The 27,541-nt window shown below is 37.5% G+C and overlaps 1 protein-coding gene and 2 non-coding genes across 8 annotated transcripts in view; all 3 read left to right on the forward strand.

Annotated features, from left to right (window-relative positions):
- The window catches only part of CNOT1 (CCR4-NOT transcription complex subunit 1), an 82,734-nt gene that overhangs the window by 48,841 nt on the left and 6,352 nt on the right, over positions 1-27,541 (forward strand). Inside the window, exons 17-43 of one of the 6 annotated variants that reach the window (XM_043437835.1) lie at positions 1,850-2,000; positions 3,178-3,379; positions 4,345-4,491; positions 5,549-5,673; positions 6,093-6,379; positions 7,266-7,344; positions 9,399-9,629; positions 9,951-10,091; positions 11,157-11,336; positions 12,749-12,865; positions 13,187-13,297; positions 13,640-13,717; positions 13,894-14,071; positions 14,871-15,001; positions 15,621-15,917; positions 16,615-16,755; positions 16,849-16,953; positions 17,565-17,684; positions 19,018-19,209; positions 19,770-19,912; positions 20,365-20,473; positions 20,572-20,741; positions 21,389-21,641; positions 23,614-23,862; positions 24,818-24,981; positions 25,169-25,286; positions 26,425-26,526. In XM_043437835.1, the coding sequence (XP_043293770.1) occupies positions 1,850-2,000; positions 3,178-3,379; positions 4,345-4,491; positions 5,549-5,673; positions 6,093-6,379; positions 7,266-7,344; positions 9,399-9,629; positions 9,951-10,091; positions 11,157-11,336; positions 12,749-12,865; positions 13,187-13,297; positions 13,640-13,717; positions 13,894-14,071; positions 14,871-15,001; positions 15,621-15,917; positions 16,615-16,755; positions 16,849-16,953; positions 17,565-17,684; positions 19,018-19,209; positions 19,770-19,912; positions 20,365-20,473; positions 20,572-20,741; positions 21,389-21,641; positions 23,614-23,862; positions 24,818-24,981; positions 25,169-25,286; positions 26,425-26,526 (4,321 nt within the window). The remainder of the gene's footprint in view (positions 1-1,849; positions 2,001-3,177; positions 3,380-4,344; positions 4,492-5,548; positions 5,674-6,092; positions 6,380-7,265; positions 7,345-9,398; positions 9,630-9,950; positions 10,092-11,156; positions 11,337-12,748; positions 12,866-13,186; positions 13,298-13,639; positions 13,718-13,893; positions 14,072-14,870; positions 15,002-15,620; positions 15,918-16,614; positions 16,756-16,848; positions 16,954-17,564; positions 17,685-19,017; positions 19,210-19,769; positions 19,913-20,364; positions 20,474-20,571; positions 20,742-21,388; positions 21,642-23,613; positions 23,863-24,817; positions 24,982-25,168; positions 25,287-26,424; positions 26,527-27,541) is intronic. The other 5 variants (XM_043437838.1, XM_043437837.1, XM_043437840.1 and 2 more) reach the window with 5 other exon arrangements.
- On the forward strand, positions 2,289-2,424 carry LOC122421829. The gene has a single exon (XR_006263638.1). It is a non-coding gene; the product is annotated as a small nucleolar RNA SNORA50 (small nucleolar RNA).
- On the forward strand, positions 11,836-11,974 carry LOC122421828. Its single transcript, XR_006263637.1, has one exon. It is a non-coding gene; the product is annotated as a small nucleolar RNA SNORA46 (small nucleolar RNA).

The following is a 27,541-nucleotide window of genomic DNA, read 5'->3' on the forward strand; positions in this document are numbered from 1 at the left end:
GAGAAGTGGATATTATAGAAAAAATGATTAAATAAATAGGGCAAAATGTAGCTAATTGGTGAGTGAAGCATTTATGGGAGTTCGTTTTAGTACTCTGGTCTCTTAAGTTTGGAATTTTGTCGGCTATGACAAGTTCTGAAATAGCAAGGAATAATATTTTAATTAACCATTTTTATCAATCATAAGATACACAGTTTTAATATTGTACCATCTCTGAAATGATGATTCATCTCATTGGTGACCTCTTACAATTAGAATTAACCCAGTTAATTTTGTAGAGCGTGTAAAATAATGGTGTGGCTTACAGTTGAAGGCATTTTGTGTTGAATACAATATGATATGCTTGTAGCCATTAACCCATGGCATAGATATCTTTGAAACGGTTTTCCTTTTAAAGTGTTTTTTGGTGTGTGGTATGTGTGTTTATTACTAGTAAAACACAGATACCTTTTTCAAATGCAAAAATTCTAAAACGGTATATTCAATGAAATTTTCGTTTAGACTCTGTTGCCTCCATCTTCTAGTTTTCTTTGCCTTTAGTTCACCATTTTTGTTTATTTTGTGGGTTATCTCTGGGTTACAAGTGTATATATTTTCCTTTTACCTGTAGAAAAGGTGGTAGTATATTACATACTTTCTGCACCATGCTTCTTTCATTTGATTATATATCCCAGAGTTCACACCAAACAATTAGAGTTTCTTTATTCCTCGTATTTGCTGTGTAGTACTCTACTAAATAGATGTTTTGTGCCTTAGTGAACTAGTACCTATTTGTGAATATTTAGTTTGTTTTCACTATATATCACAAATAATGTTGGAATGAATAGCATTTTGCATCCATTATCTTTGCCAGTGTATATTTGGGCCCATTAGAAGTGGAATTGTAAGGTTAAAGGGAAATGGCATATGCAATTTTGTTAGGTGCTGTAAAATTTTTCTCCATAGCAAGTTCTCCATTTATTATAACCAGAGGCAGTTGGTCTATTTCCCCATAGTTTTGTGCTTATCTGAAAGATAATTTTTTTGTTTTGGTTGTGCCTCATGGCATATGGGATGTTAGTTCCCCAACCAGAGATTGAACCTACACCCCCTGAAGTGGAAGCTCAGAGTCTTAACCAGTGGTCCTCTAGAGAATTCTCTGAACTGTTTAATGTAGAGTTTTATTTGGTACTTTTAATATCTTAATCTGTCCTCTCCCTCCCCTCAGAAACAACTTTCTTGTCTGAGTGACTGCTTTTACTTTTTAGAGTCAAAAGTATGATTAAGAATTTAGAGGGTAAGATCTAAGACAGTAGGAAGTTTGCATAGCATTTGTGAGTGCAAGGGGTTCCACAGTTTCAGGAGACAATAGCACCCTGTGATAGGAAAGCGGACTTTTCTGTCAAACATACAGCCTGATTCACATTTTAGAAGTCAGTTTTTTACGTGCTTGCCTAATACAGTTGCTTCGTGTATGGCATTTTTATCTATACTTAAATTAATGTCTTATTTTTGACTGAGAACCTTGTCTAAAGATTGTTTATCTGTTTACTTTGATACGTCCACATTTGTGCATAATTTTTGATGAACTAGTTGAGGATATGGAATGTTTTTTAGAGTGGTATTTCAAAATATAAGGGCAGCACTATACCCAAGCCTTGTTAATTTCAGAGGTGTTAAAAAATATTTTCACAAGAAAGGCAGTGCTCAGAAAATCCTGGTGATTAATGACAGATACAGAGACATGGGATATGGTGGAAATTGAGCCATAGGTTCCAGCAAGCTTTCTATTTATTAGAAATCCAGATTTGTTTGCTTAGGTGTTCTAGGGAATAATTAATGATATTTTTCACTTTTCGTTTCTCTTCAGGAGTGTTTCTCAGGAGTTATCAGAAACCATCCTCACCATGGTGGCCAATTGCAGTAACGTTATGAACAAGGCCAGGCAACCACCACCTGGAGTTATGCCAAAAGGACGCCCTCCTAGTGCTAGCAGCTTAGACGCCATTTCTCCTGTTCAGGTAAATGAACACTACATTTGATACATCTCCATTTGTTCATAGATTTGAAATAGAATAAACTTCTACATCATCATTAATATTCTACTCAAAGGAGATTTTTGTCTGAATTTATTACATTTTAGATAACTGCATGTCTAGTATCCACTTAAAGGAGATCTGTAAATAGGCATTGTGGTTGAGAATAGATTTGAATCATTAAACAGACTATGAGAGGAAAGATACAAAACAGCTTAGACAGGTATATGGTAAGGGCTTCTTTTTAAAATAAGAATAACAGACTTGAGAAATAAGCACTGCCTTTGAACCTGATGTGTCTTGTTTGTAGCTTCACGGGCCAAGCAACAGTGCTAGAGCATAAGGACTTGTTATAACTGGGGCTCTTCAGCTCTCAACTGAACTGCTCTTTTAAAAACAAGGTACATTTAAGTTACTCCCTGACACCAACCACCCCCTTCTCTCTGGGAGCAACATATTCCGCTTCTATTTTCAGCTGCATTGAATGGCAGATTGGGGTTTATTTTAAGAAAGAGCATTTAGGGAACCACTTCAGTGACCACTTTATAAAAGGCATATCATATATTATTTTCTATAGTCACAAGTCTGAAATAATGTCACAAACTAAGAAGCTTGGAAGTGCAGTTATTAGATATTTTATAAAATCTTTTGGTATGAATAGTATACCTTGTTTTTTGTTTTTTTTAAATTAGAGCTGATCTCCTCTAACCCCAAGATTCTCAAAGTTTGACAAGATTTGTTTTGACTAGATTTCTAATTTCTAATGCTTTTATTGTATTAAAAGTTAAGCTAATTGAAATTTGTTTACATTAAAGGGGCCTATTGGAAATTATAAGGATTGCCCCATGTCACTACTAAATGTTTAGTAGTACAGCCTCAGAGAACTTCATCTGAAATGTTATTCTTGAAGTTTTATAGCCCTTATATTGTGGCTCTGGTTCTTTGTCAGGGGCTCTTTAAACCACTGTATCACAGATTCTGTGATATAGTTGTGATACATTAAGAAAAATGACTGGTACACTTGATTTTGGGGGTTAAGCATCATCATGTTTTGCAGTTTATTAAGCATTTGAAGAGCTATTGCTAAAGATTGCTTTACCTGTGTCATTATCTGCCTTTGCTTGAAGTGTGTTTAATACGTTTTTATAATGTTTTTCTTTAGATTGACCCTCTTGCTGGAATGGCATCTCTTAGTATAGGTGGTTCAGCTGCCCCTCACACCCAGAGTATGCAGGGCTTTCCTCCAAATTTGGGTTCTGCATTCAGTACCCCACAGTCACCAGCAAAAGCATTTCCACCCCTTTCAACCCCAAATCAGACAACTGCATTCAGTGGTATTGGAGGACTTTCATCACAGCTCCCAGGTAAGAGGAGTGGTGGGTAGGGGTACAGACTATTTGTAAGCTTCATCGTGCCTTAGTGTATATAAAGTGTTCTGAGTCACTGTGATAACAGAAAAGTGCTTAAACTAAATTGTGAAAGTTATTTTCACATCCATAGCTGGGAAGAGAAAAACATTACATTAATTTAGTCAAATTGTAATGAGGATATTTTTATACTTACACATTTTTTACTTGAGTTATTCAGTAAGGATTCTATTACCACATGATACTGTAAGCAGTAACAACTTTGTTAATCACGTTCTAAAGAACTTAGGCTTAGATCAAAACTCATAGCTTTATAAATTACCCAACGTTCGTATAATAAAGGTAAAATGTTTCATGCATCAGATTCAGGTATATGTCCTGCCTTTTTGCACCTACCTTGAAAATGTTAGGAAATCAGTAGAACTTTCCCACGTATTTTGGCTTTTAACTTACCGTGCAAGTAAAGTTTACATTTTCCCCCATAGTACCCACATGTTTCTCCTAAGCTGTTTGCACCTTTTATTGCCAGAGTATAAGTTTAGAGTACTAAAACCTAATTAGTGAAATGTTTTAATAACTTGGGCTTCCCTGATCGCTCAATTGGTAAAGAATCCGCCTGCAGTGCAGGAGACCCCAGTTCGATTCCTGGGTCAGGAAGATCCACTGGAAAAGGGTTGGGCTACCCACTCCAATATTCTTGGGCTTCTCTTGTGGCTCAGCTGGTAAAGAACCCGCCTGCAATGCGGGAGACCTGGGTTTGATCCCTGGGTTGGGAAGATCCCCTGGCAGCCTGACTGGTATAGAAACTGGGGCTCTTGGACTCCCTGCAGTGTAATAACTCTGTAACCTAGTTGCAACTGAGTTAACAAAAGACCATGACTTTTTAATTAAGAACTTGTGTCTTTTATAAAGTGAAGAAGATGAGTAATGATAAGACTTTTGGCTGCCTTCGTTCTTTCTAGTAGGTGGTCTTGGCACAGGCAGCCTGACTGGTATAGGAACTGGGGCTCTTGGACTCCCTGCAGTGAATAGCGATCCTTTTGTACAGAGGAAGCTGGGCACCTCTGGACTGAACCAGCCTACATTCCAGCAGAGTAAGATGAAACCTTGTAAGTGGTAGTGTTGTCTGTGATTGTGAAGTGTGACTGATACATATGTAACTTACATGTCCAATTTGTTGTCCCCAGAGATAGATGGACAAAAACTTCGACTTTGTCTTAATATGTTGTTATAAAGCCATTATGTTGATATGCCTCCTAGATCGGTGGGAGTATCATGAATTTAAATTTTTAAAACAAAAATTTGAGGTATTATTCTGCCTTTGATCCTGGATTGTCAGAAGAAGGTGGCAGTTAAGAGGTAGCATTCTTCAAGGTGTTATCCTAAGAGTAAGGAGCAAAGTAAAAAAGATAGAGTAGTTTAAATCTATGTATGTAAACCTTTTTTGTTTTTTAAACAAATCAGGAGCAGCCAGGAAAATCTCAGATTTCTGTTTCAGTTTTGCCAGTTTATGAAGTAAATAACTATATTTTAATGTTACAGCTTTATGATATATAAGTACACATAATTATTGCCATATATGTTACAAAAATCAAATTTTAAACTTTGAATCTCCTTTAGTAAGCTATTTAAAAGTCAGAGGAGTCTTCTTTGTAAATACATATATATCATTGACTTTTAAATATCCTTGTCATTGGGACTAAATATTCATTATTCAAGGTTTGAAAGTATACAAACTGATTTGAAAATGTTAGTGTGAAAGGCTTGTCTGAATGTTATGTTCTGTAGCATGCTTTGTGTTTCTATCAATGTGTCATGCATATGCATTGCTAATTCTTAGAAGTAAGAGGTGATAAAGTAACCTGGAATGAGGTTGTATTGAGGGTAAGTGCATTATAAATTTGAACCTAGTGAACTTTCATGGTGTGAAAAGTCCTTATATAAAGTACTGAGATAGAACTGTGGTTGTAGGGCAGTTTTGTTAAAATCTCTTGTGTCCTTGGAGCAGTTGAATATTGAAACTTGACCCCCTTAACACTTCATTTTAGTTTTTTTTTCTTCCTCTTAAAATTCAAACTATATTGGTCTTTCTGGCTCTGTGTGCTTAATGTGGGGGAGTAAAGGAGGAGCCTAAATGCCCACTGTTTACTTTTCTGTTTTTAACAGCGGACTTGTCTCAGGTGTGGCCAGAGGCAAATCAGCACTTTAGTAAAGAGATAGATGATGAAGCAAACAGCTATTTCCAGAGAATATATAATCACCCACCACATCCAACCATGTCTGTTGATGAGGTGAGTGTCCAGAATGATCTAATTCTTTATGGTTTAGGTAAATCTTAAATAAATGCCTCTTTCAAAGTGATATATAACATCGAGTGTTTTGATATGTCTCTTTAATATTTATCTCAAGCTCAGTTTATTGTTAAATACTCTACTTAACAATTGAGAATATTTGAGGAGTGCATTCCCTGGTAGCTCAGCTGGTAAAGAATCCACCTGCAGTGCAGGAGACCCCGGTTTGCTCCCTGGGTGGGAAAGATCCCCTGGAGAAGGGAAAGGCTTACCCACTCCAGTATTCTGGCCTAGAGAATTCCATGGACTGTATAGTCCATGGGGTCACAAAGAGTTGGACATGACTGAGCAACTTTCACTTCACTATCTTAGTAACGGTTTCCTTTATGTGTGTATCATTTTTGTCTTGCTTTTTCCAGGTATTAGAAATGCTACAGAGATTTAAAGATTCTACCATAAAGAGGGAACGAGAAGTATTTAACTGTATGCTAAGGAACTTGTTCGAAGAATATCGGTTCTTCCCCCAATACCCTGATAAAGAGTTACATATAACAGCCTGCCTGTTTGGGGGAATAATCGAAAAAGGACTGGTCACTTACATGGCGCTAGGTTTGGCCCTGCGATACGTTCTTGAAGCCTTACGCAAGCCTTTTGGATCCAAAATGTATTATTTTGGGATTGCTGCACTAGATAGATTTAAAAATAGGTGAGTGGATAGGTTTTCTGTGAAGGTTCTCTCTTTTAATGAAAGAAGAAACAGTAGCTTACTTTTCAGCTAATTCTTCTATGCTTTATATGTTATTAACTAACCTTAATGACTATATGAAGTAAAAGGAAGAAGTGAAAACAGTTTGTTATATTTACCAAATAAGTGGTTGGAGAAGTAGAAAATAGCAGGTTTTTTTCTTTTTTTTTTTTGGTTTGTTTACTGAACTATACTTTATAATATGTGAAAGTCAGTATTTTAGGTTAATAGGTCTTTGAAATTCAAACAGTTGTGTTACCACTACCACCACAATCAAAATACTGAATATTTTTGTCACCCTCAAGAAGTTCGCTTACTTCCCCTTTGTAGTTAACTTTCCACACATCTAACCTCTGGCAATCACTGATTGGATTTGTCTCTTTTTTCCAGAGTATTATTTAAAGGGAGCCCTATACAGTGTGTATGAGTCTGACTTCTTAAGCTGAGCATGATGCTTCCAAGATTTATCCATGTTACTGCATGTTTCAGTTTCTTTTTATTGCAGAATAGTATTCTGTTGTATGGGTTCATCAGCAAACTGTTTTTCTCTTCACCTGTTGATGAACATTTGGGATTTAGCTAACTGGAAAGATAGTAGTTTTAATGGCTCATTGTAATCTTAAGTAAAACAAAACCTTTTAAAAAAAGGTTTTTTTGATTCAGAAAGGGTGATGTTCACAAGTATTTTCCCTCTCTTCTTTGTTCTTCCTTTTGACATTCTCTTCAAATAAGGTATCTCAAAGGTAGAAATGGGAGAAATGGCCTAGATTAGCTTTTGAAAAATTTGAAATTGTACTGCCTCTGTTCTTACATGAAATGGTAAATGAATAAATGTTTTTGTTGACAGATTGAAGGACTATCCCCAGTATTGTCAGCACTTGGCTTCGATCAGTCACTTTATGCAATTTCCACATCATTTACAGGAGGTAAGTGTCTTCAGTACCTAAGTAATTGAAGGGTTTATCTGTTTTAATTTGAATTTGGATTTACTGGCAATGGCATTAAGATTGCCTAATGATTGTTCTGACATAGGTATACATATTATTTGTTGCTTGTTTTGTAGCTTAACCATGAAAAAATAGGAATTTTATATTATCTTTTGTAAGCAGTGGTTTTGCTTGATTTGATAAAAGGCTTTTGCCAGTAGTTTAGCCTAATAATTCTATCAAGGAGTAGAAATCTTTCACTATTAACCAAGAATCCCTGCCTGAGTCTAAAAAGAATTTGGAGTGGGACTCTGATAAAAATAAGTTGTTCCAAAAAAAAAAAAAAAAAAAGTTGTTCCTCTGATTTAGATGTTAATGTGAATCAGAGCTATTTTTTTCTGTTGTTGTTGTTTGGGTTTTTTGTTTGTTTTGGTTTGGTTTTGGGGGGCTGCTCTGTGTGGCTTGTGGGATCTTAGTTCCCTGACTAGGGATTGAACCTGGCCCATGATAGTGAAAGAGCCCAGCCCTAACCACTGGACTGCCAGGAAATTCCCCAGACCTGTTGCATATAAAAGTTTTTAGATCAGTGTTTCTTAAAAATACAGCCTTCTTACACTATAGATTCCTTCGAGGTTAAAAAAGAGACAGTCCCTAAGGAAATGGACCTACAGAATATACATTTTAAACCATGTTATGTGATTATTCTTGAAATTTGTAAATATTTCTTTAGTGATTGATTTTACGTGATTACTAAGTATTCACACTTTCGTCTTCCCTTTGGTCAAAGTCAGCTTACAGAGAACAAGAAAAGAAAGTTGATTAATCTCTGTTAACTTTATTTTACTTTTTTCAGTACAAAGCAGATGAACTCCTTTATAAGATCATATTTTAAGAAACCAGTTCAGAATTTGAACTGATTTTAATTCTGTATTGTAGTTTAGTCCAGCACTTTCTACCTCATTCCACTGGGTTTGTTTGTAGGAGTGCAGAGTGTCATTATGATGATTTAGCCTCGGAAACCACAGCATAGGAGGTAGGAGTATATTCATGTCTATTGAGGGGTTTTGGAGGGCTGTGCCAAAATTATGGCACTGAAAACTAGGCAAGAAAGCAGAGTTTGAAAAGCTGGGATGGGAAGTCAGAGGCTACTACAATCAGATGATCTTGAAATTCAGATCTGGGACCTTGAAAGACTAGAGAGGGAGAATAAGGGAGGTGGTACGAAAGTGATCACACTAACAGTGATCCTGAGTTCCCACTTTAACACATTTATTACCCAGAGAAGGGGAGAGAAGTCATTGTTTATTTTTCAGTTTAAAGGGCTGTATTTTTCCTTCTTGAAAATGTCTCATTTTTTGAATAAAGTTACGGTGTATGTATGTATGTGTGTGTGTGTGTGTGTATATATATATATATATGTATATATAGGTACTAGTTTTTGGTCGGGAACAAGCTGTTGGTAATAGTATCAGGAAGGCTGTGTCAGTCTTCTAATTTGTGTGGGAGAAGGAATTTTTTTGGACTGGGAAATGTGGAGGAGAGGGACAAAACGTATCCTAGAACATTGCTTACCCTCCAGTTGGCTAGGTGGTATAAACTGTTCTTGTTTTGTGCCATTAGCTTTGCTGAGAGAGAACTCACGCTGCAGTGTTTTTTAGGCTGTGGTTTTTCTCATTAGCATCCAATAGAAATCAGTTTATTATATAAATTTTAGAACCTTTAAGTTTACTTATATGAAGGAATTTAAGGAAATCTATAGGCAAGCATTTGTGGCTACATTTTTAAAATTTGTTTTTTTAGACTGGTTCTCTTATAAACACTTAAGCATAGTAACATTTTAGCTTTACTTCTTCAGAAGTTTGTGGTATCCACTTACATATTACACATACGGGAATATGCACCAGAATGGGGCAAGATATAAGGGAGATAGATGAACCAAAAGAATGCTATGAAATGATTTCCAGTCTCTCAGAAGTGAGGGGAGTTTAATTCAAGTATTTCAGTTTCTGTTAAAAATTCTTATTTAATGTGTTTTTCTCTCCCTACCTCTATAGTATATTGAGTATGGACAGCAATCTAGAGATCCTCCTGTGAAAATGCAGGGCTCTATCACAACCCCTGGAAGTATTGCACTGGCTCAAGCCCAGGCCCAGGCCCAGGTTCCAGCAAAAGCTCCCCTTGCTGGCCAGGTTAGCACTATGGTAACCACCTCAACAACCACCACTGTTGCGAAAACGGTTACAGTCACCAGGCCAACTGGAGTCAGCTTTAAGAAAGATGTGCCAGTAAGTAGGTCTATCTTCTTTCTTTGTTGTATTTGTTGTTACATTGCAATATGTCCAGTAGTGAGCATGTACTTTATTATAAATAACACATGCCTATTAAAAAAAGCATGAAAGATCAGCATTTCTCCCTTGTGCCACCCCAATTTTCCACATGCAGCCCCTGTGAATAGTTCAGTACATGTTCTTGCCAGCACTTCAAGTGCACAGTTGTACATACCATATGTATTTTATGTACTAAAGGAATCTGTGTACATACCCCACCCCTGGGATTTGTCTGGTAAGGATTTTAGCTTGTTAATTTTATGCATTTTATTTCTTCAGCCTTCTATTAATACAACAAATATAGATACATTGCTTGTGGCCACAGATCAAACTGAGAGAATCGTAGAGCCCCCAGAAAATATCCAGGAGAAAATTGCTTTTATCTTCAACAACCTTTCCCAGTCAAATATGACACAAAAGGTGAGTCTGAAGTAATAGTTTATGTATGTATCACTACAAATGTTCTCTGTTGTTTTTCTTGATGGATTGGGGGATTTATATTTGATATTCTCTACCCTTTTTAATCTTTAAAGGTGGAGATAATAGAATCAAAATGAAGGGAACATGGATGTACAACTAGTGGTTGTGGACTCTGTAGATGTTAAATAGCACTGATTTTATTTATTTATTTATTTATTTTGGCCACATGGCATGGCATGTGGGATCTTAGTTCCCTTACCAGGGATCGAACCAAACTCACACTGCCTGCAGTGGAAGTGTAGCCTCTTAACCACTGAACTTCCAGGGAAGTCCCAAATAGTATTGTTTTGCAGTGAGTTACAGGCTTTTTGAAGTAAACTTGAAAGTGATTTCATGATGATGGGAATTTCATTTGTATTTCTAGTCACAATTCACGTCCTCCCAGAGATCAATAACAGCTTGTGAAAAGAATTGATGCTTGCCTTACAAGATCATGTGCTAAGATAATACTTGGAAATGTCTGTTTCGTCAATACTAATTAGCCTTAACAAGTGGGTTTTGAGATGTAATTTATAATGCAAGTACTTCTTTGAGAATCGCACCACAATTGATTGGGGGAAAATTTTGAAGCATTTTGCATGCTTTTTGGAAGAAGACTTTCAAACTTTACAAATAATTCCTAGAGATAGAAATGTAGAAAAACATAGTTCTGGCATCAGGCTTGTTAATAACAGGTTGTAGATTAGTAATTTATCTTCTTTTGTTCAGATGGAGAGTAAGATGGGGATGAGGGACTACATGTTTTGTAATTTTAAAGCTTAAAGGGACCATAGATGTTTCAGTTCTAATTACCCAGCTTAAGAGATGATTGACTGTATACTTACATGGACTTGAATATACTGTACTTGATAGCATCTATGTAAAATTGGGGAGATGTAGCATGTTGCTTTAGCAACTGATTTTGCAAGGAGCCATACACTGTAGTCGTGTTCACAGAAACGAAACATAAAACTGTATTTTATCATCTTTTAATTGAATACTTCCCATGTTGTAATGGTTGGCTAGGTTGAAGAACTAAAGGAAACTGTGAAGGAAGAGTTTATGCCTTGGGTTTCACAATACCTGGTTATGAAGAGAGTCAGTATTGAGCCAAACTTTCACAGCCTGTATTCAAACTTCCTTGACACGCTGAAGAATCCTGAATTTAATAAGATGGTTCTGAATGAGACCTATAGAAACATCAAAGTAAGTGTTCTTGTATTTTTTTTTTTTAATTGAAGGATAATTGCTTTACAGAATTTTGTTTTCTGTCAAACCTTTTATTACTGTTTTTAGTTTGGAAATATTTGATTACACATGTGGAATTGGGGGGTATTGTTTTCTCCTGTATGTTGTATTTGTTACAGTATTTATGCAGGTTGCTTTAGGCATTGTTTCAAACACAGAACTAAATTTTCATGAAGAATTTAGTCTCACAGACATACTCATTTTCATCGTTCTGTACCATACCATCATTTATGTCTTAAATGCCATATATCTCAAGACTCTTGAATGTTGTAAAATAGCTGTTTGGGATTCTCAGAAGTTCCTTTTAAGGTCAAACATTTCCTAATGGGCTAATGCTTGTTCTATAAAATCTTAAGTATTTTTCTTAGGAAGAATAATTTTTAAAGAAAACAGTGTGAACCAGCATATAGCTGAAAACATTCTTGGCTGAATAACTTGGGATATTGGCTTAGGAACCAGCACTATATTTAAACCTGTGAATAGGAATTTTCCCTATTCTTGGTTACGCTGTAGTGCAAGAGAATTCCTGGCTCCTTTCTGTTGCACAGCTGACTTTGTGCCATTCTGCTGTTGCTGTGTGGAGTTAAGGAACATAACTAAATTGAGCCTTTGTCATTTGATAGCAGGGATTGTTGGGATATGAAAATCTCCACATAATTTGGGTCAAAAGATTCTTTCTTTTAAACAAAAGTATAAATTTAAACTAATAACCATAAAAGGTATTATGTAGGAAATGAATGTATGAATGTATGCAAGACACTGGAGTGTTGGTTCTGTCTCCAAGTAGAGAATTGATGAAATGGATTAGGCCTTCTCGAAGTGTGTAAGCAATATTACAGTGTATTCCAGAAAGTTATCGTAGTTGTTTCCAAAGATAATGCTAAAGATCACAACAGAGCACTGCAATCTTCTTATACTCCTTAGTATGCCTGCTATCTGGGAAGGACTTAAAATTCATAGCTGTAGTCTTCATTTGAATTGAATTTAGCTCTTCAAAATAGATTTGCAGTTGAGTCGCTGCTTCAAACTTAGCTTAAATTTTCAGTTTTAAAATACTTTGCTGTGGGACCATACATGCTACGTGGTGTTACTGCACGTCGATATGACATATTTTACATTTTTTACCTTCTGTAAAATTTATTTCTGTAAATTTTTTAACCTTTTTAAAATGTAAAGACATTTGAAGGTAAAAATGTCACTGAACACAACAAAATATTGCAGTGATACGTGGACAGGATCTACCTTGGGGCATACCTTCTCAGTATTTATGGCTTGTTTTTAATGTAGAATAATGGAATTCTTAAACATTTAGTTGAGATGTTTTTTTATAAGCTCATTTTCATACCTTTCTTAATCCTACACTGTTTCAGGTACTCCTGACCTCTGATAAAGCTGCAGCCAATTTCTCCGATCGGTCTTTGCTGAAGAACTTGGGACATTGGCTAGGAATGATTACACTAGCTAAAAATAAACCCATCTTACACACTGTGAGTTTTAACGAAAGGCTCATGTAAACGTTGAGAATGTTCATACAGCATATTCTATCAAAATCTTGACGTTACTTGGGGCTGTTTTGACGGGGTGTCTGTGAAGGTTTGGCCCATGTTTTGAATCTCCAATTGCATGCTCATGGCCTCACAATGTTTAGCAAGATAAAAGGTATGATTGTTACCCCTGGCTTTTCATAAGGTGAGGGTCAATTATTGATTCCAATTTTGGGGATGAGTTTGGCAGAGTATAATTGGGGATATTGAATAAGGAATTTTCTAATATATTCCCAGCATTTAAAAATGTGTTTGTTTTTCTAGGACTTGGATGTAAAATCTTTGCTGCTAGAGGCTTATGTTAAAGGACAGCAAGAGTTGCTCTATGTAGTGCCCTTTGTTGCCAAAGTCTTAGAATCTAGCATTCGTAGTGTGGTGAGTAAATTTTAATATTTTATTGAATACTGATTTGAGTCATCTAATGAGAGTTCGTTTGTTTTGGCACAAGGTCAAGAGGCTATTTCCTCAGTTCTTAGCAACGTGGAGCTAGATCAGTTAGTTTTCCTCAGGGAAGCTTGGGATTTCCAAATTGAGAGGCTCGGTAGTATACAGGACTCACTTTAATGGGTGGCTTTGGGTTTTGGTGTTTTTCTGAAATACGAGTTGTGGGAAGACTAGCGATTTTATTATGGCCACATGGGTGTGAGTGCTTAACTGTTAGATAATACATATTAAAGAGTGAGTTTGGGGCAAGCTTAACATAATGGTTTTCTTCAGGTTTTTAGGCCACCCAACCCCTGGACAATGGCGATTATGAATGTATTAGCTGAGCTACATCAGGAACATGACTTAAAGGTAAGTTTGTTGCTCTTTATCCTTAGGAACACTGTCTTCCTTTACATTATTAAAATTTACAGGAAAAAGAGGGTATTTAGTGGGGGGAGCACTATGACAAATGGGTGAGAATACTGTATTATTATGAAGCTGAATATTCATTTTTAATATTCTCATTGAATATTGGAATTACACAGTTAAACTTGAAGTTTGAAATTGAGGTCCTCTGTAAGAATCTTGCATTAGACATCAATGAGCTAAAACCTGGAAACCTCCTAAAGGATAAAGATCGCCTGAAGAACTTAGATGAGCAACTCTCTGCTCCAAAGAAAGATGTCAAGCAGCCAGAGGAGCTCCCTCCTATCACAACCACAAGTAAGTGTGATAATTAGCTCTCTATTTATCATAGGTTCTCTTCAGTGGTACATTCTTTTTTTTTTTTTATTTTTTCAATGGTACATTCCTATGCATCTAGCAAATTGTAATTTTCTAGGTAATGTGGGGTTGCAATTTTGTATACTTCCTGGTGAGCCTTCTAAATTTTTAAGGAAATGTTAGTAATGTCTAGGCATTGTCTTAGTGTGTCTGTCTGGTAATTCTGTCTGTGGTATTCGTAACTAATACCATTAATCAGTTGTTCCTCATATTCCCCCTCAGCCAGGCTTTGACATTGTTTGAGGTCTTAGAGAAAGAAGTGCAGTGGCATGAAGACCTGTGTTATTCCTCAAATCTGGGGATGGCCAGATTGGCTTAACCCATTCGGGGAGTGGGTTTAACATGCATTAAGAGGACTGGGAGCTTTAGGAGGTGTGGTTAGAATAAACCAGCTTTTCTTTTTTCTCAGCCCTCAAGAATCCCCAGGTAAACTAGGAAACAGAATAGGTTGAAAATTGATAATACATTATATATAGAAGAATGCGACAAGGTTTGGGCCAGCTAATGTGGCATGACCCCTCAATTCATTCCTATGCCCAGGTGCACAGCCAGTGACTGAGTTTTACATGCTTTGTTCAGGTTGTGATAATTCAGGGTGGGAAAAATGTGACCTGTGGCACCCCTCCCCACCCCCATCCAGTCAGTTTAGTTAGATTAAGACCACATGATGCCCTGCTAATGTTATAGTAGTCAGGAAGTGTGCTTCTTTCATTAGCTGTTATTTTTTCTCTGCATTTAGCAACTTCTACAACACCAGCCACCAGCACCACCTGCACAGCCACCGTCCCGCCTCAGCCACAGTACAGCTACCATGACATCAATGTCTACTCCCTCGCAGGCCTGGCGCCGCACATTACGCTAAACCCAACGGTGAGTGAACCGTTACTTTGTGATGAGGTCAGCTGGTTACTTTCCCTTCTCTTTTCAACTTCCTTATCTGGATTCCTAAGTTGTAGGCTTTTGTTGCAGAGAGTAGGAATCGCTATGTGTTGTATAAGTTCATCATGAATATTTTCAACTTTCTTAAAAATTCAGTAAATACCCATAAGTAGTCTTTCAAGTAAAGCAAAAGATTTCAATATAATTTTTTATTAATTAAATGCTTGCTATTTTGAAAATAATAGTTTTTGTAGAAAGCTTTTTTTTCTATTATCTTGATTATTTTTGCATTTCCCCATGCTACTAAAGAAGTTACTTCCTTTAGGAGTACTCAAGCCACAAATTTTGACTAACCAGGGTAGTGTCTTTAGGCATCTTGTAATGAACAGTTTGCCCATTAAACTTGATGTGTAATCATGTATCACAAGATATAGTGACTACTATGCCCTCTTTGGAGCCCAGCTTCTGTTTTCTGAGCTTTTCTTTATTTAAAGTAGAAATTGGTAGTTCATGGTTAACTTGGAAGTAATTCAAAGACAAGGGTGTGATTACTGATAGAAATTTGGTTGTTTTATTTAAAAAAGTTGTTGACTTCTTTTTTCCTCCCTAGATTCCCTTGTTTCAGGCCCATCCACAGCTGAAGCAGTGTGTGCGCCAAGCAATTGAACGGGCCGTCCAGGAGCTGGTCCATCCTGTGGTGGACCGATCAATTAAGATTGCCATGACTACTTGTGAGCAAATAGTCAGGAAAGATTTTGCCCTGGATTCTGAGGAATCTCGAATGCGAATAGCAGCTCATCACATGATGCGGAACTTGACAGCTGGAATGGCCATGATTACTTGCAGGGAACCTTTACTCATGAGCATATCAACCAACCTGAAAAACAGTTTTGCCTCAGCCCTTCGTGTAAGTTTACTATTTTCTTGTAGTATAAAACTCATTACTGCTTATCTGAAAAAGCTCATTTTTATTTGCTTGTAGCAGTGAGCATTCCACGTACTCTTAACAGTCACCATATGTGTTTGATGTCTTCCTCTTAGATTTGTCAATTCTATGAGGTCGTGTTTATTTTTGTTTATTTTATCCTAAGTAGTGTTTGGCAAATAGTAGATACTCCAGATACTTACTGGTTTAAAGAAATGAAGGATATTTTGAAAACTGCCTAAGTTTAACAGTCTTGATTCTGTTTACCGTCAAGAATTTAGATTTAAAGCACTTTGGAGTAGGACAGTACAAAACAGTTTAAAGTGACTATGCGTGCGTGCACACATACATAAGCACATAGCCTCTTCAGATAACTCAGTTACTCATTTGGGGTCTCAGATGTCATGGTTAATAATACCTTTGTTTACTGCTTTATTGCTTTCATAGTGTTCACCATCTTCACAACAAGCTGGTAAGATGTTTCAGTTGAGTAGTGTATCATCTTATAGATGAAGATGATTGTTAGATTACTTCATGGTCACAGCTAATAAGTCATAAGTAGAGTTGGAACTTCTAAAATTAATTTGCCCAAACATTGCATTTTCTATTATCCCATCTATCTGTTTCGTATACCCACAGAAAACTTTAAATTTTTTTCTGTCTCTTCTCCTCCCAATAGACTGCAAGCCCACAACAAAGGGAAATGATGGATCAGGCAGCTGCTCAATTAGCTCAGGACAATTGTGAATTAGCTTGCTGTTTTATTCAGAAGACTGCAGTAGAAAAAGCAGGCCCTGAGATGGACAAGAGATTAGCAACTGTAAGTGTTTAGCATTTGCCTTTTAAGTATTTGTTTTTCCATTCAAGAAAGTGCCTCATAACAAGAACCTCAGTGATTTTTTTTTGTTTGCAGGAATTTGAGCTGAGAAAACATGCTAGGCAAGAAGGGCGAAGGTACTGTGATCCTGTTGTGTTAACATACCAAGCTGAGCGGATGCCCGAGCAAATCAGGCTGAAAGTGAGTCTTGGGGCTCTGTCTTTCCCTGCCCTGTCTCTCCCTGCCCTGTCTCTGTTTTCTTTCTAAGGGCTGGGATAGGGGTTAAATTCTGTTTCTGAGGAAGCATGTTATTTCTCTTAAAGGCTGCCTGTGGGGAAGACACAGAAATAGCTTAGATGTATCCCCTCCCCCTGTTGTTGAAGTGCTGCTGTTAAAAGTTCATATGCCTTCTAGTTTTTGTTTCTGAGCTTGGTCTTCCCTTCTGATACTTGAGTTTTTGTTGCTTGTTGGTGAGAAGACAATGTTGAGAAATCTTACCATTTTTACAGCTCCATTGGAGAATTGCACTGGCCGCATGGTCCTACTTGAGGCATTTGCCAGTGGAAAAAGTCTTTATAAATGAGGGTGACTCTGACAGGTCTCAGGGAAAATAGAAAACACTGAACTGTGTGTGTGCACATGCATGCCTGTTTAGTCTTGTGTTAAATGTTGTAAAGACTACCTCCTGTCTGTGTCCCTTCTCAAAACCCTGGTGCAAACTTTCCCATGCAAAGTTTCCAATTTGATAAAATGGTTTCCCTTGATTGTGAAGCAATTAAGGATCCTGTTAAAACAGGTTTTCTTTTTCCGAGGTTGGTGGTGTGGACCCAAAGCAGCTGGCTGTTTATGAAGAGTTTGCACGCAATGTGCCTGGCTTCTTGCCTACAAATGATTTAAGTCAGCCCACAGGATTTTTAGCCCAGCCCATGAAGGTAAGTACTTGTCTTGGATTAAATTGAGGAATTTACAGTTTAATTTGAATGTTTCTGTCAGTTAATCTGTCACTTGTTCCCAGGAGCTTAAGCTACAAGGAAAAAAAATTACCCACAGCTGTTGCATTATGGAGTGTAGCTACCCTTTGTATCACATCAGCATGGCATTCGGGAATTTTTTTTAATCCACGAGGTTGATTTAACCTTCATATTTGGCATAACTAAAGGAATTTACTTGGTGACTTCATGGTTTGCCCTGTTCTTTGTAAAAAGATTTTCTAAAAATTTGAAATGTTATAAAAGTTGAAAATGTGAGGGGGAAACATTTTCTTCTGAACCATTTGAACATAGGTGCTGACCTTGATGTTCCAGTCACTCTTGTATCCTTTAGTCTCTGTTTCCTACAAAGACATTCTATGTGACCATAGTAAAACCATTGAAATCGGAGTTAACACCGATACATTAATATCATCTAATCCTTAGACCTCATTCAAGTTTTACAGAGTGTCCTAATATGGTCTTTTTATAGTAAAAGAATCTAAATCAGAGTCACACACGTCAGAGAATCCCTAGTGGCCTGGTGGTAGGATCGGACTTTGCTCTGCCACTGTGGGGCCCGGGTTTGGTTTCCTGTCAGGGAACGAAGGTCTCACAAGCTGCGTTCCCCCACTCCACCCCCCCAGAAAAAGAATCGCATTTCATTTAGCTGACATATTTAAAACTTTTCCCCCAAGTCAATCTAGCCTAGCTCCTTTTCTCATCTTCCATGGCCTTGACACTTTGATTACAGGCCCATGGTTTAGTGGAATGACCTAATTTGGGTTTGTACAATATGTTCTCATGAATAGATTCAGGTAGTACATGTTTGATAGGAATATCACAGAATATCACAGAAATGATGCTGTGTTTTTGTTCTCTTACTGAGTTTTAACAGTTGGACTGAATACTATATTTTCCATGGTTTGAATTACTTACTTTCATAGGCTGCAAAGAGATTATTAGATGCTACAAGGGGGTGCTGCCCTCAGCCTGTCTCATTGTTTATCATGCCCTCTTTCATCACTTGTTTGTGTTGATGTTTGCAAAGCTTTCCACTATCAAGTAAAACCCCACACCCCTAGTGCTTATTTTGCACTGCCCCACCTAACAGCATCAAGATGAAATAGTTCAGGAAGGGAAATGAAAGAGCCTTTCCATGTTTTTGATGAAAAAGAAATTAAGGGTAGTAAACATACCCAATTTTAAATTGCTGCTTGTGCCAGTGAAAAGTCTTTTAATTCTGCTCCCCCCCACCCACCCCCCACCCTTTTGGTTGTTTCCTCCTCCAAAACAGCAAGCTTGGGCAACAGATGATGTAGCTCAGATTTATGATAAGTGTATTACAGAACTGGAGCAGCATCTTCATGCTATCCCGCCAACTTTGGCCATGAACCCCCAAGCTCAGGCCCTCAGAAGTCTTCTGGAGGTTGTAGTATTATCACGGAACTCTCGAGATGCCATTGCTGCTCTTGGATTGCTCCAGAAGGTTAGTGTTCTTAATCTGTTTGTTTTAGAAGATGCTAAGTTTGTAAACATCTGGTGACCTGCACCATTATCTACTTTATGGTTAAGATTTTAAAAAATTAATATAAAGCAGGTTCTGTTCTGTAGTAAGCAGGTGATTTTCTCCAGAGTAGAGTGTTACAAATAGTTACAAATTTTAAAGTGGGAAATCTTTTTTTCCCATAAAGGTAAGATTTTCAGGAATTACGATTATTTAAGAAACTTTAAAAGATATTCCCTTAGGTTTTGAGAGACAGTTGATCTAAGTACTTGTGGGGGGCAGGGTGTGGGGCCACAATGGGTTTTGGCTCTGCAGGGACAGTGAAGCCTTTTCTGACAGTGAGGAATGTAGTAAGTATAAACTGGAAGGAACTGGAAGAGGGTGTGTGTGAGGCAAGTGGAAAGGGTTTTGGTGTGTGGGGAGAGATTCTTTACTGAGGCCTTAGAAGATACATTCATTGTACTTTGTATCAAGGTTTGGTATTGACTTTGATTTTTGGGCTGAGTATTGTATTTTCCAGAATGCTTTTTTCCCTTCGATAGGCTGTAGAGGGCTTACTGGATGCCACCAGTGGTGCTGACGCTGACCTCCTCCTTCGCTACAGAGAGTGCCACCTCTTGGTCTTGAAAGCTCTTCAAGATGGCCGGGCATATGGGTCTCCATGGTGTAACAAACAGATCACAAGGTCAGTCCCTGTCTTAGAGGAGTAATATTTATTCAACTGCCTTCTCACACGCCACATGGCCCTGTTTATGAAGTTCAGACATACGGAATTTCTAATTTTTAAGTAGTGAGAGTTATTCTTTTTCCACCTGTCGACCATGATGCATACAGAAAACCAGTACCTTGTTGGGGAATAAATTGGTTTCAGTGATTTTATAGAAGTGATACTTATAAATATATAATGTCTTAAATGGAATGCTTTGTTTTCGAGATTTAGCAAAACTTTAACACTGGGTTATCTGTTCTTCATTACTGGTTATTTTAAATCTTGGAAACTGATAAACTGATTTTCAGTTGGTACTCAAAGCATCCTTAATTTGGAATAAGTTAACATTGAATGAAGCGGGCCCTTTATTTCACCTGATCCACAGTATGGGTGAGCCCTTATGAATAAAGGAATACTGACTTTCCTAGGTGCCTAATTGAGTGTCGGGATGAATACAAATATAACGTGGAGGCAGTGGAGTTGCTAATCCGCAATCATCTGGTCAACATGCAGCAGTATGATCTTCACCTGGCCCAGGTATGGAAGGAATCAGACGGGAGAAGAGGCTCTGGTGGCTGGGAGGTGTGTCTGCTGTCGGTGCTGTCCCTCTTACATTGTGCTTTCTGTGTTGCCAGTCAATGGAGAATGGTTTAAACTACATGGCTGTGGCATTTGCTATGCAATTGGTAAAAATACTGCTGGTGGATGAAAGGAGCGTTGCCCATGTTACTGAGGCAGATCTGTTCCACACCATTGAAACCCTCATGAGGATTAATGCTCACTCCAGAGGCAATGCTCCTGAAGGGTGAGAAGGAAATGTTTTGGGGTGGTTGTGCATTCTGCAGTTTTAGAAATGAGTGTGTAGACTTACTAACGTTCCCTGTTACATAACAGCTTTATCTACAACATATGGTAAGCTTTGGTGAGGCCTAATATTGTCCCTTGAAATATGAAAGCTTAACTAACTGCTGCCAAGCCCTCTTGCTGCAGACCAGTACATACAGCACTAGGTTTGGTGGCAGAGTCCTCTGTTGAAGGCCTGGCTCTGCTGCTTAAAATCTGATTTTAGACAAGTTGACTTATCCTCCCTAAGCTTTTTTCTTATATAAAATGGAAATAATATCTTGAATAGCTGTTGAGAATTAAGATAAGTAACGCAAAGCATGGCACATAGTGGGCATGCAGTGAATAATTTTTTGACCACGGATATCAGCTCCATTTCATTGGGCGTTTTTTGGTCAAGAAGTGACTTAACTGAAGTCAGTCATTTGCACATTTTGTCCTCATGGGTAAACAGATACAAAGAAAACCGAGGATAGTTTTGTTTAATTATGGGAATGGTAAATGATCATCACTCTTGTGGTTTCTATTAAATAAGCAAATTTCCAACTGTATGTCTTTGAAATCACAACCATGAGTAGACTGATTTTCATTCTGGATTTATTGTACTAGATTGCCCCAACTGATGGAAGTAGTGCGATCCAACTATGAAGCAATGATTGATCGTGCTCATGGAGGCCCTAACTTTATGATGCATTCTGGGATCTCTCAAGCCTCAGAGTATGATGATCCTCCAGGCCTGAGGGAGAAGGCAGAGTATCTTCTGAGGGAATGGGTGAATCTCTACCATTCAGCAGCAGCTGGTCGTGACAGTACCAAAGCTTTCTCTGCGTTTGTTGGACAGGTAGAGCTTTTGGAAAGAAAGGTGCTTTTTATTCAACATAAGTAGGGTGTGATGCCTCCATTATTAAAGCTCAGTATTATGTACCTGTGGTCAGTTACCTCCATACTCATGTAAACCAAAAATGTCTTCATCATTACTCAGTTAAATTGATACTGTTTATTTTCTCATCATTGGTCACTAAGCAGTAAAGTCAGCATTTCCTACTCCCTTTAGTACTTCTTATCTGATTTCAGTTGTCACAGCTACAGAATACAGTGGACCAGCTAATGAACAATAAAACTGCCAGATGTATATAGTAATTTTACCAGCTTGATTATCAGCAGTGATGAGGTTATGGGCTAAGTTAAGTTCTGTAACAGCCCACGTTTAAAATAAAGCAAGGAGCCCCTGCTGGTCTCGTCGTTTGGATTTGGTGCTTTCACTTTGGTGACTCGAGTTCAGTCCCTGGCTGGGGAACTGAGATCCTGCAAGCTGCGAGACACAGCCAAAAAAACAAAAACATAGAAAGTTGAAAATATAACAGAAAAACTTCAGTATTTAAATGGTAGTGCTTTTTATAGTTCTAAATTAGTTAGCTTAGCTATCTCCTAAAATACTTATTTCAGCATTTTGACCATTGTATTTCTTCAAACTGAGACCAAAGCTTAGGTGTGCCACCAAAGAAAGATTCAAATTATCTTTCATTTGAATGACAAATGAATATGGAAGAGCTGGTTTGAATTTTAGATGTTGTTAGGAACTGGATTTACTTTTCAACATGATTGATTTTTTTTTAGTTAAATCATAATAAGTAAGTTTCTCCCTTAAAAGAATCCAAAGAATTATCAAACATACTCTATTGAAAAGCTGCTACTGCATACTTAGAGCTTGATTTCCAATTTGGATGGAGGAATTTCAAATCAATTGGTTTTTGTGATCATTGATATTTCATGGGTATGGATGTGGCACCTGTCTCAGCTCTTCCTCTTGGCTTATTTGCTCTTGTTTCTTCTCTTCATTTGAAAAAGATGATGTATTATATTTTTCTGTGCTTTTGAATCTTTTTGAGAATTCCTTTTTCCTCTTATGCTCCCTCTTAATCATAGCAGTCTGTCCTCATTTCTTCTCCCCACTTAGTTTTTTAGATTTCATTGTACAGAAATCCCTTTGCAGGCCATCTGTTTTGCCTAGGGTATTATTAACGTCAGTTCAGCTGTGTTAATTACCTATCAAGGGACAGTTAGCTTGACCATTATCTTGGAAACTTTTTTTTTTTTTTTATCTTGGAAACTTTTTAAAACAAGTGTTCATTCTGGGCTTGGTTTCATTGCTTAGTAAGCACTGACCTCCCTGCAGCCTTAATGTTTTTTACACTGTCTTCTTTTTCTTTTTTTGTACTAGCCAAATAACTTCTGCTTCACTTCCAGATTATGTCATAAAATTTGTACTTTATCCTTTCTTTTAAATAAACTTACCTTTTTCACTTTATCTTAATTTACATTAAAATAGCTGGGTATGATCTGTGAGCATTTTAATTTGGTACCTACTTCTTGTATAAATTATTATTTGATTTTCCTAGTACAGCTAGTTGGAGTTTTCAAAAATTTTGTTGTTTTTGGTTAAGTCAGATGGAAGAAAGATGGAAGAAATTATCTTAAATTTTGTGAGGAAGTAAAGTATATGTAACTTAATATCTTACTTGGGGGAAATACACATTGACCAGAATGTCTTAATATGACTTAATGGGTTACTAAAAAGGTGGTTTAACTTGCATAGTTAACTTTTGAGATTATTGACGATGGACTGCTTGTTTAAGATTGCCCTGTTATTATCTTCTTTCTCATTTTCCATCAGAATTGATGGAATTCTGTCATGGGTTCTACTGTTTGACAAAGTAACGGTTAGAAATGTGACAATAGGATTAAATGAGAGAATACTTCTTAACGTGAAAACTAAACATTTATTCATGTGTGTTATCTCATCCTGCCTTCTGATGTTTTTGTTCCCTTGGTAGATGCACCAGCAAGGAATCCTGAAGACTGATGACCTCATAACAAGGTTCTTCCGTCTGTGTACTGAAATGTGTGTTGAGATCAGTTACCGAGCTCAGGCAGAGCAGCAGCACAACCCTGCTGCCAACCCCACCATGATCCGAGCCAAGTGCTACCACAACCTGGATGCCTTTGTCCGCCTCATTGCACTGCTAGTAAAGCACTCAGGGGAGGCCACCAACACGGTCACAAAGATCAACCTGCTGAACAAGGTCTGATCCTTTCTTGGCTGAGACTTCTGCACGCTTGAAGTCTGCATCAGTGGTTCTCAACCCTACAGGGCCCTCAAAACATTTTGTAGTATCTCCCTTTCTGTCCAGAAATTAAATTCATAGATAATAAGTAAACATAATCACCGAATTTTAGAAGAGGAGTATGGTGCCTTAACTGAAAGACACCCTCCCTGAAAACAAAAATATGTAAGGTATCTTCAGTGCGTTCCTGTTTGGTAGTGACTACAGGAGAAGATATGTAGGTAGTATAAGATTTGCCCCCATGTACAGAGTTATGTATGGGATGAATGGGATGGCTAGACACCTCCATTGATAACATAAGACTGACAACTCAGATACCATGAGTGACATTGCAGTTGTCTTTGATTTTCTGAAAAGGAACAGTTTTTCTTTGATTTCTGCAGTGGAATTCCTGGTAATTTGAATGTTAAGAGAGTGCAAAAATGAACATAGACTTTGGTCTTGGATAGTTACAAATGGGTTTCACGTCCCCTGCTCTTCAGTGGTGAAATCAAGTGGAGTGCAGGATAGTTCTGCAACGTTTCCGCAACCTAACAGCATATCTGACCTCCCATCTCCTAAATGCCAAGAGAAGTATACATCACTTGCCTCCTGTAAGCTTTATGTCAGACCAGAAAAATTAGGTTGGTTGTGTAAACAGGATAAAATATGATGTACCATGCTGACTTTTAGAGCTTTAGAAAAATTTGTGGAGCGTGTACATGTCTGGCCCACGGTTATGGAAATTCAGAGAAAACATACAAAACTACAGGGCAAATCAAACCACCGTGTGTGGCCCCTTTGGCTTCCAGTATATAATTTTATATTTACTTCCATGTGAGGCATAAGAATGAAAGGTATGAAGCATGACTACAGAGTGGTAAATGAACTATCTTCATGAATTTACACGCTGTATAATCTATGTGCTCTATAGGTCCTCGGTATAGTAGTGGGAGTTCTCCTACAGGATCATGATGTTCGGCAAAGTGAATTTCAGCAACTTCCCTACCATCGAATTTTTATCATGCTGCTCTTGGAACTCAATGCACCTGAGCATGTGTTGGAAACCATTAATTTCCAGACACTTACAGCTTTCTGGTGAGTTATTGTTGAAAATAATATTGTTAAGGATTGCTGTTTTAGTGTCATAAAATTTGAGAAGAACTCTGTGGGTTGGAAGCATGTTGATTCACAATGTAGGTTGCATGTTGTCTACTTGTCTTTTTTTTTTTTTTTTTAAACGTTAAATTGGACTGTGCTTCTGATTAAGGTTTTCTTCTTTCAGCAACACATTCCACATCTTGAGGCCTACCAAAGCTCCTGGCTTTGTGTATGCTTGGCTTGAACTGATCTCCCATCGGATATTTATTGCAAGAATGCTGGCACACACGCCCCAGCAGAAGGTGTGGCCGCAGTTTATCTGCTGCAGATGAAGACTGTAACTACCTGGGACTTACTAGCACTCTTAGTCATTCAGTGATCACTGTACTTCTTTCAGGCTTAGTTGGGAGTCCTTACATTTAATACAGAGTCAAGTCATGGGGAGAGGCATAACGGGTACTTGACCGCCTCTGCCTGAAAGCCATTCCTCAATGATTAGGGTATGGCTTCTCCAAGTTGTTCTGAGTCACCTTATGTCAGCCTTGTAAGGGGTTTTCCAAAAAATGTTGAGACCGTAAAGCACCTCTGTAGACAGTTACATACAACTCTTGAGTAATGGAACTCGGGAACCTGCCAGTTTTACACGTTCTCACTGTAAATACTAAAGACTCATACACTCAGGATTGAGGACCACTGGTCTCTACTGTATTTGAAGAATTAAGATAAAATTTGAGATACAAGTTTTTAGTATAATTGTGAATAAACACAGTTATATGAGAAAGTTTCTCATCTTGCGATTAAGTGGCAGATGAGTCTAAGGAAGTACCTTTGATTGGCCCTTCAGATCAGAAGACAAATATGACTACTATGTGTTTCGTTAAAAAAAAAAAAATAGTGAAATAATCCTTAAATGGATTTGGTATCCAGTGAATAAGTGCATTCCAGGAGGAGGAACAATACTGAATAAAGTCTACCCAAAGTGCACATAATTGGTATAATTGGAATGTGGTAAACAGGCCAAATTTGGGTGAAAATAAAGGATTCATGTTGTAAATTGGATGAGGTTATTTGCTAAGAGTGGGAAACTCTTTATTTGAACGTGGGAAAAATAAATAGTTGAGATCCAGGACTTGAAGAAATTAAGAAAACAGATGTGTGTTTCTTAGTTGGCCGGGTGTTTTGTGTTCTGTCTGAAACATCCTTCCCCTATTTAAAATGTTGGTGCAGGCAGAAGGACCCATATATCCTGGAATTTCTGGAGCCAGTTTGTTTCAAATATCATTTCCCATTATCTGCATTATTTTGCTTCTTTTTCATGCCAGTCAGTCTTTAAGAGAGGTTTATGAAGAAAATAAGTCACAGCGTAGCTGCTTGGGCAACCTTTTTGGTGGCAGGACAGCAGCTGAGTGTAATTATGACCCATATGTATGTTTCTTTCAGGGATGGCCTATGTATGCACAGTTACTGATTGATTTATTCAAATATTTAGCGCCTTTCCTTAGAAATGTGGAACTCACCAAACCTATGCAAATCCTCTACAAGGTAATTAATTTGAAGTTGTAAAATTAGAATAATTAAAACCTAACACTCAAAGTAGTTTAAAACACTTGAAAAATACTTCAACTGGCAGTATATGAGGCCTAATGTTGGTTTTATTAAGCTTTTAAAGTGTAACACAAATTCAGAAAAGTGCAAAAATTGAACATATTTATATAACCAGTGCTTGATGTTCATACATCAATGTGTGCACCAGTTAACTCTTCCAGAATTGCATTAGACTGTTTCTCCCCATGCTTACCATACTTGAAATTGTCTGCTTTTCATTTTAGTCATTTTGGCAGTTGTGCAGAAGGATCTCATCGTGGATTTAATTTGCATTTCCTTGATTTCTTAATAAGGTTTTTGTGTGTAGATTGGCCAGTTGGGTATCCGCCTTTGATGATGTTCCTCTTCCAGCCTGTGCTCATATCCCTTTGGGATTATCTGGGTTTTTCTTCTTTTTTAACAAGGATTCTTATGTATTCTGGATGTAAGCCGTTTGATGATATATATATTCAGACATCTCCTATTCCTGTAGCTTGCCTTTCCACTCCCTTAAAAGTAACGTGTTTTTTGAGAGATAGATGCTTTAAATTCAGTGTAATCAAACTGACCAGTTTTCTTCTTTTATTGTACGTTGTTTTTTGTGTCTTGGGTAAGAAATCTTTGCCAATCTTAAATTCATTCTGTTCTACACATGCCCGCCCCCTACCCAAAAAACCATTCATTCTGGCTTTTACATTTACGTTCAGAAAGCAAACTTAATAATTTGTGAATGATGATGGTCATTTTCTCCCCTTCCTTATACCCTCCAGCTTAATAGATATGTCAGGCTTTTCAGCAACATTTTTAAAGTTCTTCATTTCTTGTTCAGTTGATTTAGTACCTGTATGATCTAGTTGACTATGTATGGGCATCTCTCTAGTTCATCTGTTGATCTGTTCTTAGCCCAGTATCAAAAGGTCTTGATGGTAAGACTTACTGTAAAGGTAATCAGGTAGAGCAAAATCTTCTTCAA

This window comes from Cervus canadensis, chromosome 18, assembly GCF_019320065.1.
Source record: "Cervus canadensis isolate Bull #8, Minnesota chromosome 18, ASM1932006v1, whole genome shotgun sequence".
NCBI lineage: Eukaryota > Metazoa > Chordata > Mammalia > Artiodactyla > Cervidae > Cervus > Cervus canadensis.